At 41.0% G+C, this 14,250-nt stretch overlaps 1 protein-coding gene across 1 annotated transcript in view; it reads right to left on the reverse strand.

Annotated features, from left to right (window-relative positions):
- IPO5 (importin 5) overlaps window positions 1-14,250 on the reverse strand; it is a 105,813-nt gene that overhangs the window by 14,808 nt on the left and 76,755 nt on the right. Inside the window, exons 16-21 of the mRNA XM_069758008.1 lie at window positions 10,726-10,858; window positions 10,159-10,280; window positions 8,012-8,108; window positions 5,335-5,507; window positions 2,238-2,349; window positions 1,913-1,968 (exon numbers count right to left, since the gene is read on the reverse strand). Coding sequence (XP_069614109.1) covers window positions 1,913-1,968; window positions 2,238-2,349; window positions 5,335-5,507; window positions 8,012-8,108; window positions 10,159-10,280; window positions 10,726-10,858 — 693 coding nt within the window. The remainder of the gene's footprint in view (window positions 1-1,912; window positions 1,969-2,237; window positions 2,350-5,334; window positions 5,508-8,011; window positions 8,109-10,158; window positions 10,281-10,725; window positions 10,859-14,250) is intronic.

The raw sequence follows: 14,250 nt of genomic DNA on the forward strand, positions 1-14,250 counted from the left end.
AATCAAGGCAGCAAAGATTGAGACAGAGGCTCATTGCCAGGGAGAGTAAAAATAATCCCAAAATATTCTATAACTACATAAATAGTAAGAAACTAAAAAATGATAGCGTTGGCCCCCTTAAAAATATGTCTGGGTGAAATGGTGGATGAGGATGAGGAAAAAGCCAATATGCTAAATTACATTTTTTCATCAGTATTTACACAAGAAAATTCCATGGCAGACAATACGATCAGTGATAACAAAAATTCCCCATTAAGTGTCACCTGCTTAACCCAGCACGAAGTACTTCGGCGTCTAAAAATCACTAAAATTGACAAATCTCCGGGCCCGGATGGGATACACCCCCGAGTACTGCAGGAACTAAGTACAGTCATTGATAGACCATTATTTTTAATCTTTAAAGAGTCCATAATAACAGGGTCTGTACCACAGGACTGGCGTATAGCAAATGTGGTGCCAATATTCAAAAAGAGGACAAAAACTGAACTCGGAAATTATAGGCCAGTAAGCTTAACCTTTACTGTGGGTAAAATCCTGAAGGGCATTCTAAGGGATGCTATGCTGGAGTATCTGAAGAGGAATAACCTCATGACCCAGTATCAGCACGGGTTCACTAGGGACCGTTCATGGCAGACTAATCTGATCAATTTCTATGAAGAGGTACGTTCTGGACTGGACCAAGGGAACCCAGTTGACGTAGTGTATACGGACTTTTCAAAAGCTTTTGATACGGTGCCACACAAAAGGTTGATACATAAAATGAGAATAATGGGGAAAATATGTGTAAGGGGGTCAGTATTGGGCCCTCTTCTTTTTAACATATTTATTAATGATCTTGTACTGGGCATACAGAGTGGAATTTCAATATTTGCAGATGACTCTAAACTCTGCAGGGTAATCAATATAGAGGAGGACAATTTTATATTACAGGATGATTTATGTAAACTAGAAGCTTGGGCTGATAAATGGCAAATGAGCTTTAATGGGGATAAATGTAAGGTCATGCACTTGGGTAGAAGTAATAAGATGTATAACTATGTGCTTAATTCTAAAACTCTGGGCAAAACCATCAATGAAAAAGACCTGGGAGACAAACTCACATTTAGTGGCCAGTGTCAGGCAGCTGCTACAAATGCAAATAAAATAATGGGATGCATTAAAAGAAGCATAGATGCTCATGAGGAGAACATAATTTTATCTCTCTACAAGTCACTAGTTCGGCCACACTTAGAATACTGTGTACAGTTCTGGTCTCCAGTGTATAAGACAGATATAGCTGAACTGGAGCGGGTGCAGAGAAGAGCGACCAAGGTTATTAGAGGACTGGGGGGGGGGGGTCTGCAATATTAAGATAGGTTATTACACTTGGGGCTATTTAGTTTGGAAAAACAAAGGCTAAGTGGTGATCTTATGTTAATGTATAAATATATGAGGGGACAGTACAAAGACCTTTCTGATGATCTTTTTAATCATAGACATGAGACAGCGACAAGGGGGCATCCTCTACGTCTGGAGGAAAGAAGGTTTAAGCATAATAACAGATGCGGATTCTTTACTGTAAGAGCAGTGAGACTATGGAACTCTCTGCCATATGATGTTGTAATGAGTGATTCATTACTTAAATTTAGGAGGGGACTGGATGCCTAGATTCCTTGTTAGGGTGTTGATCCGGGGAACTAGTCTGATTGCCGTATGTGGAGTCGTGAAGGAATTTTTTTCCTCAATGTGAAGCTTACTCTTTGCTACATGTGTTTTTTCTGCCTTCCTCTGGATCAACATGTTAGGGCATGTTAGGTAAGGCTATGGGTTGAACTAGATGTACTTGAAGTCTTCCTTCAACCTTAAAAACTATGTTATTATTCTCTTATAGTGCGAAAAATACGTTCTGTTTAATAGCAAATTTGAGAAGTACCTCATCTTGCAATGATTCTTCAACTTGTTCATCATAGTCTTCATCTTGTCTTTTCACTAAAAAAAAAAACAAAAAAAAACAATTCTTAATTCTTTCTCCCCAGAACATACTTAAACTGTTTATATAGTAACCTACATTATATACATAGAGAACAGTACCAGTTAAAAACCTCTTAACATGACGTTTACAACAATTTAAAAAACCTAAAATAACTGCTCCGTTCTGTGGGCATCTAAAATAATCATGCAAGGAGATACATTTATATGTCACAATGGTTGCACGTTTTAGGGTAAAATTTTGTAAATTAATAATTTTAGAGCAATACCTTGTCTTAGTTCTTGGTTTTTAAAGTGCTCTTCTAGTTTGCTTTTCAGTATGCCTCCAAGTTCTTCAAAATGTTCATTATTTAAGCATCCATCTCCCATAACCTCAATGCACTGAAAAAATAGAATGAAATAAAGTACAAAAGATCAAAAATTCTTCTGGGTAAAACTGAGAAGAGAACAAAAACTTGGCAGATTCAGTATAAAAAAAAAAAAAAGAAAAAAAAAAAAGCACAATATAGTTTTTCAGGGACACAGCACTGTGCCAAAGCTTTAAAGCACCTGCAGAAAAAAATGCTACAAAATAAAAGGGCTTTCAAAAATAAAAGTGTTAATAGCTTATTTTTAAAGAAATTCTCAAGTTGCCTCTTGTGCAGCTAAGATATGCAATCTCCTAAAGGTAAGAGTACACGCTTAGTATTTGTAGCAGATTTTTCTGCTGCAAAAATCAGTATTGGAAGAAAATCGCTGTGTTAATTAAACATTTTTAATGTGCTTTTGTCCCCTTTCATTTCAATGGGTAAATATGCTGAAAGAACTGACATGCAGCAGATTAAGCCTCTTGAACACTTCCATTTTTTACAATCGGTCACAATCTGTCAAAATGTTGAAAACACGGATCATGTGCCGATTGTAAAAAAAAAAAAAAAAAAGGATGCACTGGAGCCGTTTTTTTGATGGTTCCAGTGCATCCTAGAATGCTATGTGCGCACGTTGTGTATGCGTCTTTGCCGCAGTTTTTCGCTGCGAAAACGCATACACAACACAACCCATGCTAAAAATAGTAAAAAATAAATAAATAAAAAATCATGATATTCTTACCTTCCGGCGTCCCACGGTCTTCCCGATGCTCAGTTCCCAGTGATGCATAGCAAGGCAATGACCTGAGATGTCGTAGTGGTCTCACGAGACCGCTAGGACATCAGGTCATTTCGCTAAGCATCACTGGGAACCGGAGCTGCCGGCAGCATCGCGAAGGCTGTGGGGGATGCCGGAAGGCAAGAATATCACGATTTTTTTTATCATTTTTAACATTACATCTTTTTACTATTGATGCTGCAGAGGCAGCATCAATAGTAAAAAGAGGGAGCGAGAGAGATTTCCCTGCCGGAAAAGTCTTCAGCGCGTGCTCAGTTTCAAAAGACGGAACCCGTCGCTGGATTCCTGCTTTTGACAGTCAGCGACAGATCCCGAGTCCATAGGCCGAGTCGCTGAGCGATTTTCCAACGCACAGAAAAAACGTTCCTCTGTGCGTTGTCTCAGCCCGATGGACAGCAATTTTACGAAGGATCCAGTGCACGACGGATGAAACGTATGGCCATCCGTCACAATCAGTCGCTCATACAAGTCTATGAAGAAAAAACGGATCCAGCAGCACCATTTGCTGGATCCGTTTTTTTGCCCAAAACGACGGATTGTGACCGAAAGAGACAGACGAAAGTGTGAAAGGCCTTAAAACAAAAAACATAGTAACAGAAAGGCCGAAAAAAGACATTTGTCCATCCAGTTCAGCCTATATTCCATCATAATAAATCCCCAGATCTACGTCCTTCTACAGAACCTAATAATTGTATGATACAATATTGTTCTGCTCCAGGAAGGACATCCAGGCCTCTCTTGAACCCTCGACTGAGTTCGCCATCACCACCTCCTCAGGCAAGCAATTCCAGATTCTCACTGCCCTAACAGTAAAGAATCCTCTTCTATGTTGGTGGAAAAACCTTCTCTCCTCCAGACGCAAAGAATACCCCCTTGTGCCCGTCACCTTCCTTGGTATAAACAGATCCTCAGCGAGATATTTGCATTGTCCCCTTATATACTTATACATGGTTATTAGATCGCCCCTCAGTCGTCTTTTTTCTAGACTAAATAATCCTAATTTCGCTAATCTATCTGGGTATTGTAGTTCTCCCATCCCCTTTATTATATTTATGGTGTCTAATGAAAAAAATTGAAATTGAGAATACCCAATGCAAAGCTATTGAACAAAAGAGAAATTTATATCAAGTGATATGGCCGGCCCCCCAAAGAGGCCTAATCTCAACATCAAATCTGTCTGGGATTTTATAGAAGGATTTGCACATCCACAGGAGATCTTTTCTTGGTTCTTTAAGATGTTTGGAACAAACTCCCTGCTGAGATCATTCAAAGACGATGTGCACAGGTCTCCTGACCCCAAATCAGCACGCTCAGAGGCTTTTATGAGGGTGCAGATTTCAGGTGGGAAAACCTGTGGCTGCTGTATGCACCACGGTCCGCGCTCAGACCATGACAAACAGGTGTTTGAATCTAGTCTTAAACTGATGGAAAGGGGTATAACATTCCAAAGATCAGCTTCAGAATGAGTTTTTGAGATGGTAGAAGGTTCAGATTTTGCAGGATGCTAGTTGAGCTTATGTTATTGGTAAAGTGGAGAGCATGGGTAGAGTGGTAAAGAAATGATGGGGGAGATTTAGGGGATGCAGCATTGTAGAAAGCTTTGTGGGACAGTAGGTACTCCTAATTCCCTGTGTTTAAGCACGCTGTATGAACACAGCAATACCCCACATCTTGTTGGTCTACGAGACACCACAATTGTCTTATTTCTACTTAAAGTTTATTATTTACCAGTAGGTGGCTGCCTAGATTTAAGAAAAGCTTCTGACAAGTCTACAACCTGCAGAAACCCTCGTTCCACCAAACCACTTTACGCACAGCTCTAGCCTCACCTAGTGTACCCTCACCCATCCCTTGTAGACCCTCATGGGCAGGGTTCTCCCTCTTCCCATACCAGCCGGGTGTTTCGCTTTGTTCAAGATTGTACTTGTGTTTTGTTACGTAAACCCATTTTCACATGTAAAGCGCTATGGAACAAATGGTGCTATAATAAAGAAGAATAAAGCTATGTCCTTTTGAGGTAATTTAGGGAGCAATCTTTTTTTTTTTTAAATAGCAATATTTAGAAAAGTGTTTGGTACGTGGCTACCCATTTTCTTATATGTAGACAGCCACATGCTGGAGTTAGGTACACAAAGAGTATGTTTAAGTTGACCCAAGAAAGCTTTTAATCATGTAACTGAAAATAACTAGAAAAAAACACCGTAGAGTTCTAATACTTACCTTCGCAAATGAGTGCATTATTTCTGACAGAACATCAGAGTCGGGCTCAGTTCCAATCCCTTTAATAAGAGCATCACACATGAAGTGCCACATTTGGGTCAGGTACTCGGGACCACGCACTCGTGCACATTCCAGCAACAGTGGCATTGACTCTGCAGCAGCGACTCTTACTCGTATGGTGAAAGTTAAGGAAAGACTGGCAGATTTTTTACAATTTATTTTAACTCCCTTCATACTGCCAGAGAGCTAATCCATACACATCTCCCAAAGATATTGACTCTGATTCATCAAAGTTTTAAAATGACAGAAAACTTATGTAAAAAGCTTTGAAAAGTACAGTAAAAAATGTGCATTTGTGCAAAATACTAGCATCTGTTGGCGTTTATGTGCCAGTTTATCTGCCTGCCATCACACCACAGCTTATCTAGTCCACAATGAGCGGCGCTGTTTCCCACTCAGGAAATCTCACTCCAGTCCCCAATTTAATCAAGATTTCAAGCGAGGTGCACGCCACTTGTCAGGTGCCCCTAATTCAATGAGAAGCTTGCTTCGCTTAAAGGGGTGGTCTCACGAACAAAGTACACTTTCATCAATAGCTCTTGGAATTAAAAGTTTCACAGCTGGCTGTATGAACCCCTTTCTGCCATTGGACGGAATAGTACGTCCGATGGCAGAACCCCCGCCGGAGCCAGCATCTAAGTTGGGACATGTCAGCTGTTTTGAAAAGCTGACATGTGCCCACAATTGGCGATCCACCCGCGCCTATTAACTAGTTAAATGCTGTCAAACTGACAGTGGTATCTAACAAGCGCTTCCTGCCATCAGATCGGAAATGCGAGCACCAGTGACCCCCGTCATGTGATCGGGGGACAGCGGTGCATTTGCATAACCACAAGAGGTGTCCTGCAGACCTCTATGGTTGTTGGTGCCAGATTGCTGCAAGTGCCACCTTGTGGTTGGTGCTCATAGCAATGCTGTAATTCAGCCACATAGGGGTGAACTGAGCATCACCTTTATGTAGCAGAGCTGATCAGGCTGTGCCAGCTTCTAGCCTCCCATGAAGGCTTGTGAAGCATGGGAAAAGTAAAAAAAAAAATACGTTTTTTAAAAATACGAAAAAAAATATAAAAATATAAAAGTTCAAATCAACCCCCTTCTGCCCCCTTCAAAATAAAAAAAAAAAAATCAAAACATACACATATTTGGTATCGCCGCGTTCAGAATCGCCCAATCAATAAAAAGAATTAATCTGATCGCTAAATGGCGCAGCAAGAAAAAATTCAAAGCGCCAGAATTAAGTTTTTTTGTCGTCGCAACATTGCATTAAAATGTAATAACAGGCAATCAAAAGATCGTATCTGCACCAAAATGGTATCATTAAAAACGTCAGCTCGGCATGCAAAAAATAAGCCCTCACCCGACCCCAGATCACGAAAAATGGAGACGCTACAGTTATCAGAAAACTGCGCAATTTGTTTTTATTTATTTTTTTTAAAGCAAATTTTAGAAATTTTTTTACTACTTAAATAAAAAAATAACCTAGATATGTTTGATGTCTATATGAACTCATAATGACCTGGATAATCATAATGTCAGGTTAGTTTTAGCATTTAGTGAAACTGGCAAAAAAGCCAAAACAAAAACAAGTGTGGGACTGCACTTTTTTTTTTTGCAATTTCACCGCACTTGGAATTTTTTCCTATTTTCTAGTACACAACATGGTAAAACCAATGATGTCATTCAAAAGTACAACTCGTGCTGCAAAAAATAAGCTCTCACATGGCCATATTGACAGAAAAATAAAATTATGGCTCTGGGACGGAGGGGAGCGAAATACAAAAAAGCAAAACCGAAAAAAGCTCCGAGGGTTAAAAAAAATGTTCCTGCAAGGAGATCATCTTATAAATGTGCTCCAGTTATGTACTATGTAATGGCTGTGTCTAGCCATACAGGGACATGGTCTGGCCATACCACATCTTGGCAGGGAAGGAAGCAAAATAGAGTATACAGGCAAGTCAGAAGGGGTTCACCGCTGATTCTTTCAGGTAAAACATTTATCTGCCTGTAAAAAATTATTTGACCTCACAAAGAATCAGCTGGGATCCCATTCTGTCTTGTCTGTATACTATATTTTGCTTCCCCTTGCCCAGGAGATGTAGTATGATCAGACCATGTTCCTGCAAGGTCATACACAGCCATTCCAATTTGTTAGGCACAGTTGTGTGGAGAGTACAGTTACAAATCATAACCATACCTCCCCTGCCTTTTTTATCCCACAGCACAGGAGAAAGGCCCCAAGAAGGAGGAATGGGAACATTGATCTGAGCAGAGGAGGCAACAAAAGTCAAACAGAGGGCACCAGGTAAAAAGCTACAGATGTCAAACAGTCACGTTTTAGTCCCAAGGTGGTAGATTACTTTGAGCCTTTGTTTAAACAAGTCTCTTGAAGGGGTGCTCTGATGTTAGACATTGATGACATAGGTTAAGCTATAAATAACCAATAGGTGCAAATACAAAGAGACCATCATGTATTTCCAGAAAGAGGACCAATGACTCCCTGTCCTATGGCACCTGTATGGAGAAGTGGCCAAGCATGTTACAAATACAGTCGAGCAAGTATGGATATTGCAGAAATGCTCTTAGAAGATTCACACATTAGATTCACTTGTAAGGATATCATCGTGAAAATAAAATTTAAGGAGTGGAACCATGAGTTTTACAACTTGCTCAGTATACTCCACAAATCCTTCCTTCAGTTCTTTAGCATAGCAAACCTGTAAACACAAGAGAAGTAAAGACAATAAATGTGTTCTTTTGCTCCATACAAAACATAAGTTTGATGGAATAATTTGCAAAGTAAACAAAGCAAACAAATATTTCCAAGCTTTTCTCCAGTATTTTCACCTGTCAAGTGAATGGCTTTGCAACTATCTAAATCAGTGATTCTCAAAACTGCGAGACTGGCCTCACCAGTGAGACGCCTACTTACTTATGGGTGATGTGCAGCTGCTGATCATATTCTGCAGTCTTTTCTGCGGCTGCAATATCCGACAGTTTAGTAGAACAAATGGCTTACTGTGTACCTATTTTATTGATGTATTGAGTTCCCACAATTTAGAAAGCGTTTTTTTCACCATCGACTCCTGCTGCAGATGGAAAGGCCCCAACATAATTATGGCCTATGCAGTGAGTCCCTAATAGAGACATTTGACAAGCCCTGCTATAATCCTAGTTCTGAAAACTCTCTTCAGATGGGTAAAGGGGAAATATTACGTCTGATACTACCACAACATGACCACATGTATCTGTGATCTTTAATATTGCTTTGAGGAATATGGGTCAAGATCACTGAAGAGTATGAAGTTTACATGAGCAGTGGTTTATGTGACGTATATTATGTACTATCTATTGGGTTTGTCCTCATCTTTGTTGGGCTATATATTTGTAGAGGTGTTGGTTTTAAAGGGTTTATTTTTGGAATTTACTTTTTGATATGGGGCTAAGAACTTACTGGAGGGTATTGACAAACTACATGCCTGCTCTGTCTTGCGACAATCTCCTCCAGCTCAGAACGAAGGCTTCTACTTTTCTCCTTTTGGTGAGATCACATTGACAGAGCACCACCTTATCTTCCACTCTGTTGACAGGGTGTCACTGCCCATGTCAAGTTAATTGATAGCCAGCTCCCTGCTGTCGAATTGCATGATGCCCCATCAACAGAACAGAGGGGGAAAAAAAAAAAAAAAAAAAAAAAAAAAGCTGTTCTATTGATATAAGGTCAAAGGAAGCAGGAGAGTCGCCGCCTGAGCTGAGGCAGAGTGTTGAAGGGCAGAACAGGCAAGTAGTTAACTACCTGCTGGCAAGTTCTTAGCCTGATACAAATAAATAAATCAAAGCATCAGATATCTTAGTAAAGATTGATATCTATTACATTACATTGTGGTTTATTTGCTCGATAAAGCTGTATCACTGGTTAAAGAGTAACCATCATTTTAATAAAAAAAATCAGTAGTACACATGAAAAACTTTATAAGATATAATAATAATAATCTTTATTTTTATATAGCGCTAACATATTCCGCAGCGCTTTACAGTTTTGCACACATCATCATCACTGTCCCCGTTGGGGCTCACAATCTAGAATCCCTATCAGTATGTCTTTGGAATGTGGGAGGAAACCGGAGTGCCCGGAGGAAACCAACGCAAACACGGAGAGAACATACAAACGCTTTGCAGATGTTGTCCTGGGTGGGCTGCAAGGCTGTAGTGCTAACCGTGCGCCACCGTGCTGCCCATAATAATGCCCAGATATCTTAGCTTCTTTCTGAGCCATTTTCAAAATTCTCCATTTTTATGTAAAATCTGTATTCAGTGAAGACCGATTGTTACATTGCTACGATAGACGCTGGTGGTTTCTACTATTAAGATTCTATATAGAGGAAGAGAGCTGCTAGAGGCAGAGTTCCAACCTCCTCCTCCCTCCATGTAGACAAGAGGAGGTTGGAGCACTGCCTATCACATCCCTCTTCCTGCTCTTTACATAGAATCTTATTTAGGTAATTTAATCTGTCTTCACTGAATAAAGACTTTACGCAGGAATTGCATATTTTGAAAGAGAAAGATCAGTTGTGGCTCAGAAAGAGGATTTTTCCGATAAGATATATTACAAAACAGCTTAATTTTCAGGTTTATCAAGGACTTGCATAATAAAAATGAAAACAATGGTTACTCTATTTATTGCATGATGTTTCTGACATTGACATGTTAATTCTGTATTGGTAGGAATACAAATTATAAAATCCATTTTATGCACATGATACTCACCAACATCTGGCATGCAGTTGCTTTTTCTTCAAGTCCAGCAGTTTTGATTCCAAAACTTTGCTGGTCTCCTAAATTAACAAACTCCCATCCATCATCGTCCCCCATATTCTCCATATCTTGAGCTGTAGAATTTGAAAAAAAAAAAAAAAATCTAAACCTTGCAAATCAAGGTTGTCACACAGTAAACGTTTATGTTTGCATACAATGGGAAAACCTTGTTTTATGAAACTGTAGGCCATAAATTGCCATGTAATATAACCCCTTAAAAACCAGGGAAGTTTTCATTTTTGACCCTTTGTTTATTGGAATAATTTTACATATCCAGATGATTCGTAGAGGTTTTTTGTGTTACACATTATACATCAAGTCAGTAGTAAAGATAGGTCGATATCCAGTTTGCACTGCAAAATCCTATGGCAGAACCACTTTAAGCCTTAAAGCAGTATTACGCAAAAACAAATTTCACCAGCAACAATTATCCCAATTGGTTGATAAATATGATATACTAGTTATCCATTTTTCTAAATAGGGAATACAATTACCAATATCAACAGATCTAAAACTCACTGTCAAGAAGAGCCACCTCTGGTTTAATTGAAGCAGTTTTCATGAGAGGTCCCATGACCACAGGAAGATACTGCTGGAATTCTTTCCCAAGGATTTTACACATACGTGCCCATGCAGAAATCATATATGAAATCTTAAATACATGAGAAAATAAATTAATAACCAAATGGTCTAAGCAAAAGAGAATTAATATTTTATTGTACAGGTCTTTAACTATGGTAAAGCATTTTTAGTTTAGCCTTGAGTAATAGATATAAAAGGAGAAAAAGCAAGCTCACCATGGTCTGCATGGTGAACCGTGGGTGCCTTAAAGCACATGTCAAACTCTGGCCCACGGGCTAAATCTGGATGCCGACACAGTTGAAAGCAATGATAGAAGAGGAAGACGTCAGCTGACACTCCCTCAGCCATCATTCTCTCTCTGGATGTGACGTATCTGTGCAGCATCACTGCAACACGCCAGCTGTGCTTAACAGTAGGTTCTGAGCGCTCACTGGCGAGGCCAAAGCAGGAGGGGACCATGGAGAGGTGACTTTTTAATGTGGGGCCATTATACTGCATGGAGGATATATGCAGGGCCCATTATACTGCATGGAGTATACATGCGGGGCCCATTATACTGCATGGAGTATATATGCGGGGCCCATTATACTGCATGGAGTATACATGCGGGGCCCATTATACTGCATGGAGTATACATGCGGGGCCCATTATACTGCATGGAGTATATATGCGAGGCCCATTATACTGCATGGAGTATACATGCGGGGCCCATTATACTGCATGGAGTATATATGCAGGGCCCAGTATACTGCATGGAGGATATATGCGGGGTCCATTATATTGCGTGGAGGATATATGCGGGATCCATTATACTGCATGGATATATGTGGAGCCCATTATACTGCATGCAGGATATATGCGGGGTCCATTATACTGCATGTAGGATATATGCGGGGTCCATTATACTGCATGGAGGATATATGCGGGGTCCATTATACTGCATGGAGGATATATGCGGGTTCCATTACATTGCGTGGAGGATATATGCGGGATCCATTATACTGCATGGATATATGTGGGGCCCATTATACTGCATGGAAGACTATGCGGGGCCCATTTTACTGCATGAAGGGCTATACGGGGCACATTATACTGCATGGAGGGCTATGAGGGGCTCATTATACTGCATGGAGGGCTATGTGGGGCCCACAATGGATGGAATCACCATAATTTGCTGAGCAAAGTAAAGTATGAGGGGTACAGTAAGTTGATCAGACGTGTATGTGGAGGGTACTATGGAGAAATTCACTGTGGGGGCATCTTACGGTGTTTGGCGGGTGAACACTTGTTGGCATCATATTGTATCTGTATTAAAAGTTTTTATCTTTTGGTATTACATACATCAATTAGGCCATTGGGCATGTGCTTTTATTGTCCTTACATAACATTAGAATAATACAGTATGCACCATTTGTCATTATGTGTTTATTTTCTAAGACCTATTAAAGTGAATCTGTCAGCAGGACTTTACAAAGTATACTACAGGCAGTGTCAGGTTGGCAGTGTTAAACAGATTAAAACGATAGCTGGTGTGAAGAAATCAGTCTTGTGGTTCTTGTGTAATGAGGGTTAGACATTTTCAGTTAATGATATGCTCGTGCTACGGGCCAGGACTTTAGGCAGAATCTTATGTTGCTGCTCTAAGCCAGAGAAACCAAGGAAAGACCTGTCCATAGGCCTACCCAAAGCACAAACAGTCTGTCTAGATGTTGAGGAACATGTTTATACTTTGGGGCGGGCCTGTGGGCAGGTCTTTCCTTGGTTTCTCTGGCTTAGAGCAGCAACATAAGACTCTGCCTACAGTCCAGCCCCGTAACATGGGCATATCGTTAACTGAAAACGGACACAGATTACACAAGAACTACAAGACTGATGTCTTCACCCATGTATCATTTTAATCAGTTAAACACTGCAAACCTGACAATGGCAGTAGTTTACTTTGTAAAACACTAAGGTTACTTACCGGTAGCTGTTTTTTTTCTGGAACCTATAACAGCACACCTGAGAGAAAGACCTGCCCAGCCAGGACAGGAAACCTGCTGAAACAAAAGGGCAGTACCTCTCCCCCGTGTCAGTTGGGCTACAGAGCATGAGAAGACTAGGAGGTAGCCACGGCTCTGGTTGGGTGAGCCTTGATGCCTTCAGGAACCGGAGCGCCACTCGCAGAGTAAAACTAATGGCCTCCCTGATTTATCTGGCAATGGTACTCTTAAGACACCCATATACCCCTTTCTGCTACCCTAGAAGGTTATGAATAGGGAGTGGTCCTTTCTCCACTGACTGGTCATGGACATATATTCTAACATGGCCCTCCTCACGTCTAGGGTATGGAATTTTTCTTCCCCAGGATTTTTAGGGAAAAAGGGCTAAGTAATTTCCTGGCTCCTATGGAATTTAAGATCTACCTTGAAGAAATATGCCAGTTCTGGCCTTAGAACAATTTGGTTGTCATACACCCGAGTGTAGGGGTGACATACAGTAGACAGGGCTTGTATGTCACTCACCCTGCGGGCTGATGTTAGGGCCACTTAGCAACACAGTCTTAAGCGTGAGAAACTTTGCAGACAAATCCCGTAAGTGCTTAAATGGGTCCCTAGTTAGAAGCTCTAAAACTAGGTTCAGGTCCCATGGAGGAATTTTTGGGACTATAATTGGTCTTGATCTACTGCAGGATCTTATAAATCAAGACACCTATCTATTTTCTGCTAGGTTGCAATTTAACAAGGCACCCAGGGCTGACACCTGCACCTTGAGTGTATTAGTTGCTTACCCAGACTGCAGAAGCTCTAGAATGGCCCCTACCGGGGCTTCGTCCCTTAAGGCCATGCTCACACTTTGCGGTTTTTACTTCGGAACCGCGGCGATTTTGCCACTGCGGGTACGCTGCAGTTTCCATTGCGTTTACAGTAACATGTAAACCCTATGGAAACCGCAAACCGCTGTGCACATGCTGCGGGAAAAACCACGCGGGAACGCAGCGGTTTACAACCCGCAGCATATCACTTCTTTGTGCAGAATCACAGCGATTCTGCACCCATAGGAATGCATTGATCCCCTTACTTCCCGCATGGGGCTGTGCCCACCATGCGGGAAGTAATGCGGATAATGTGCAGATGGTACCCGGGGTGGAGGAGAGGAGACTCTACTCCAGGCCCTGGGAACCATATTTGTGTAAAAAAAGAAAAAGAATTAAAATAAAAAATAATGATATACTCACCTCTCAGCGCTGCACACGGCCCTCCGGTCTCAGGTTGCTATGCGAGCAGGACCTGCGGTGACGTCGCCGTCACATGACCGTGACGTCACGAAGGTCCTTCTCGCACAGCATCTTTGGAACCGGACCGCCGCGTGCAGCGCCGAGGAGATCGGGATGTCAGAGGGTGAGTATATAATTATTTTTAACATTACTATTGATGCTGCATATGCAGCATCAATAGTAAAACAAGTGCAGGATTAAACCCG

This window comes from Ranitomeya imitator, chromosome 3 (genome assembly GCF_032444005.1).
Source record: "Ranitomeya imitator isolate aRanImi1 chromosome 3, aRanImi1.pri, whole genome shotgun sequence".
Lineage (NCBI taxonomy): Eukaryota > Metazoa > Chordata > Amphibia > Anura > Dendrobatidae > Ranitomeya > Ranitomeya imitator.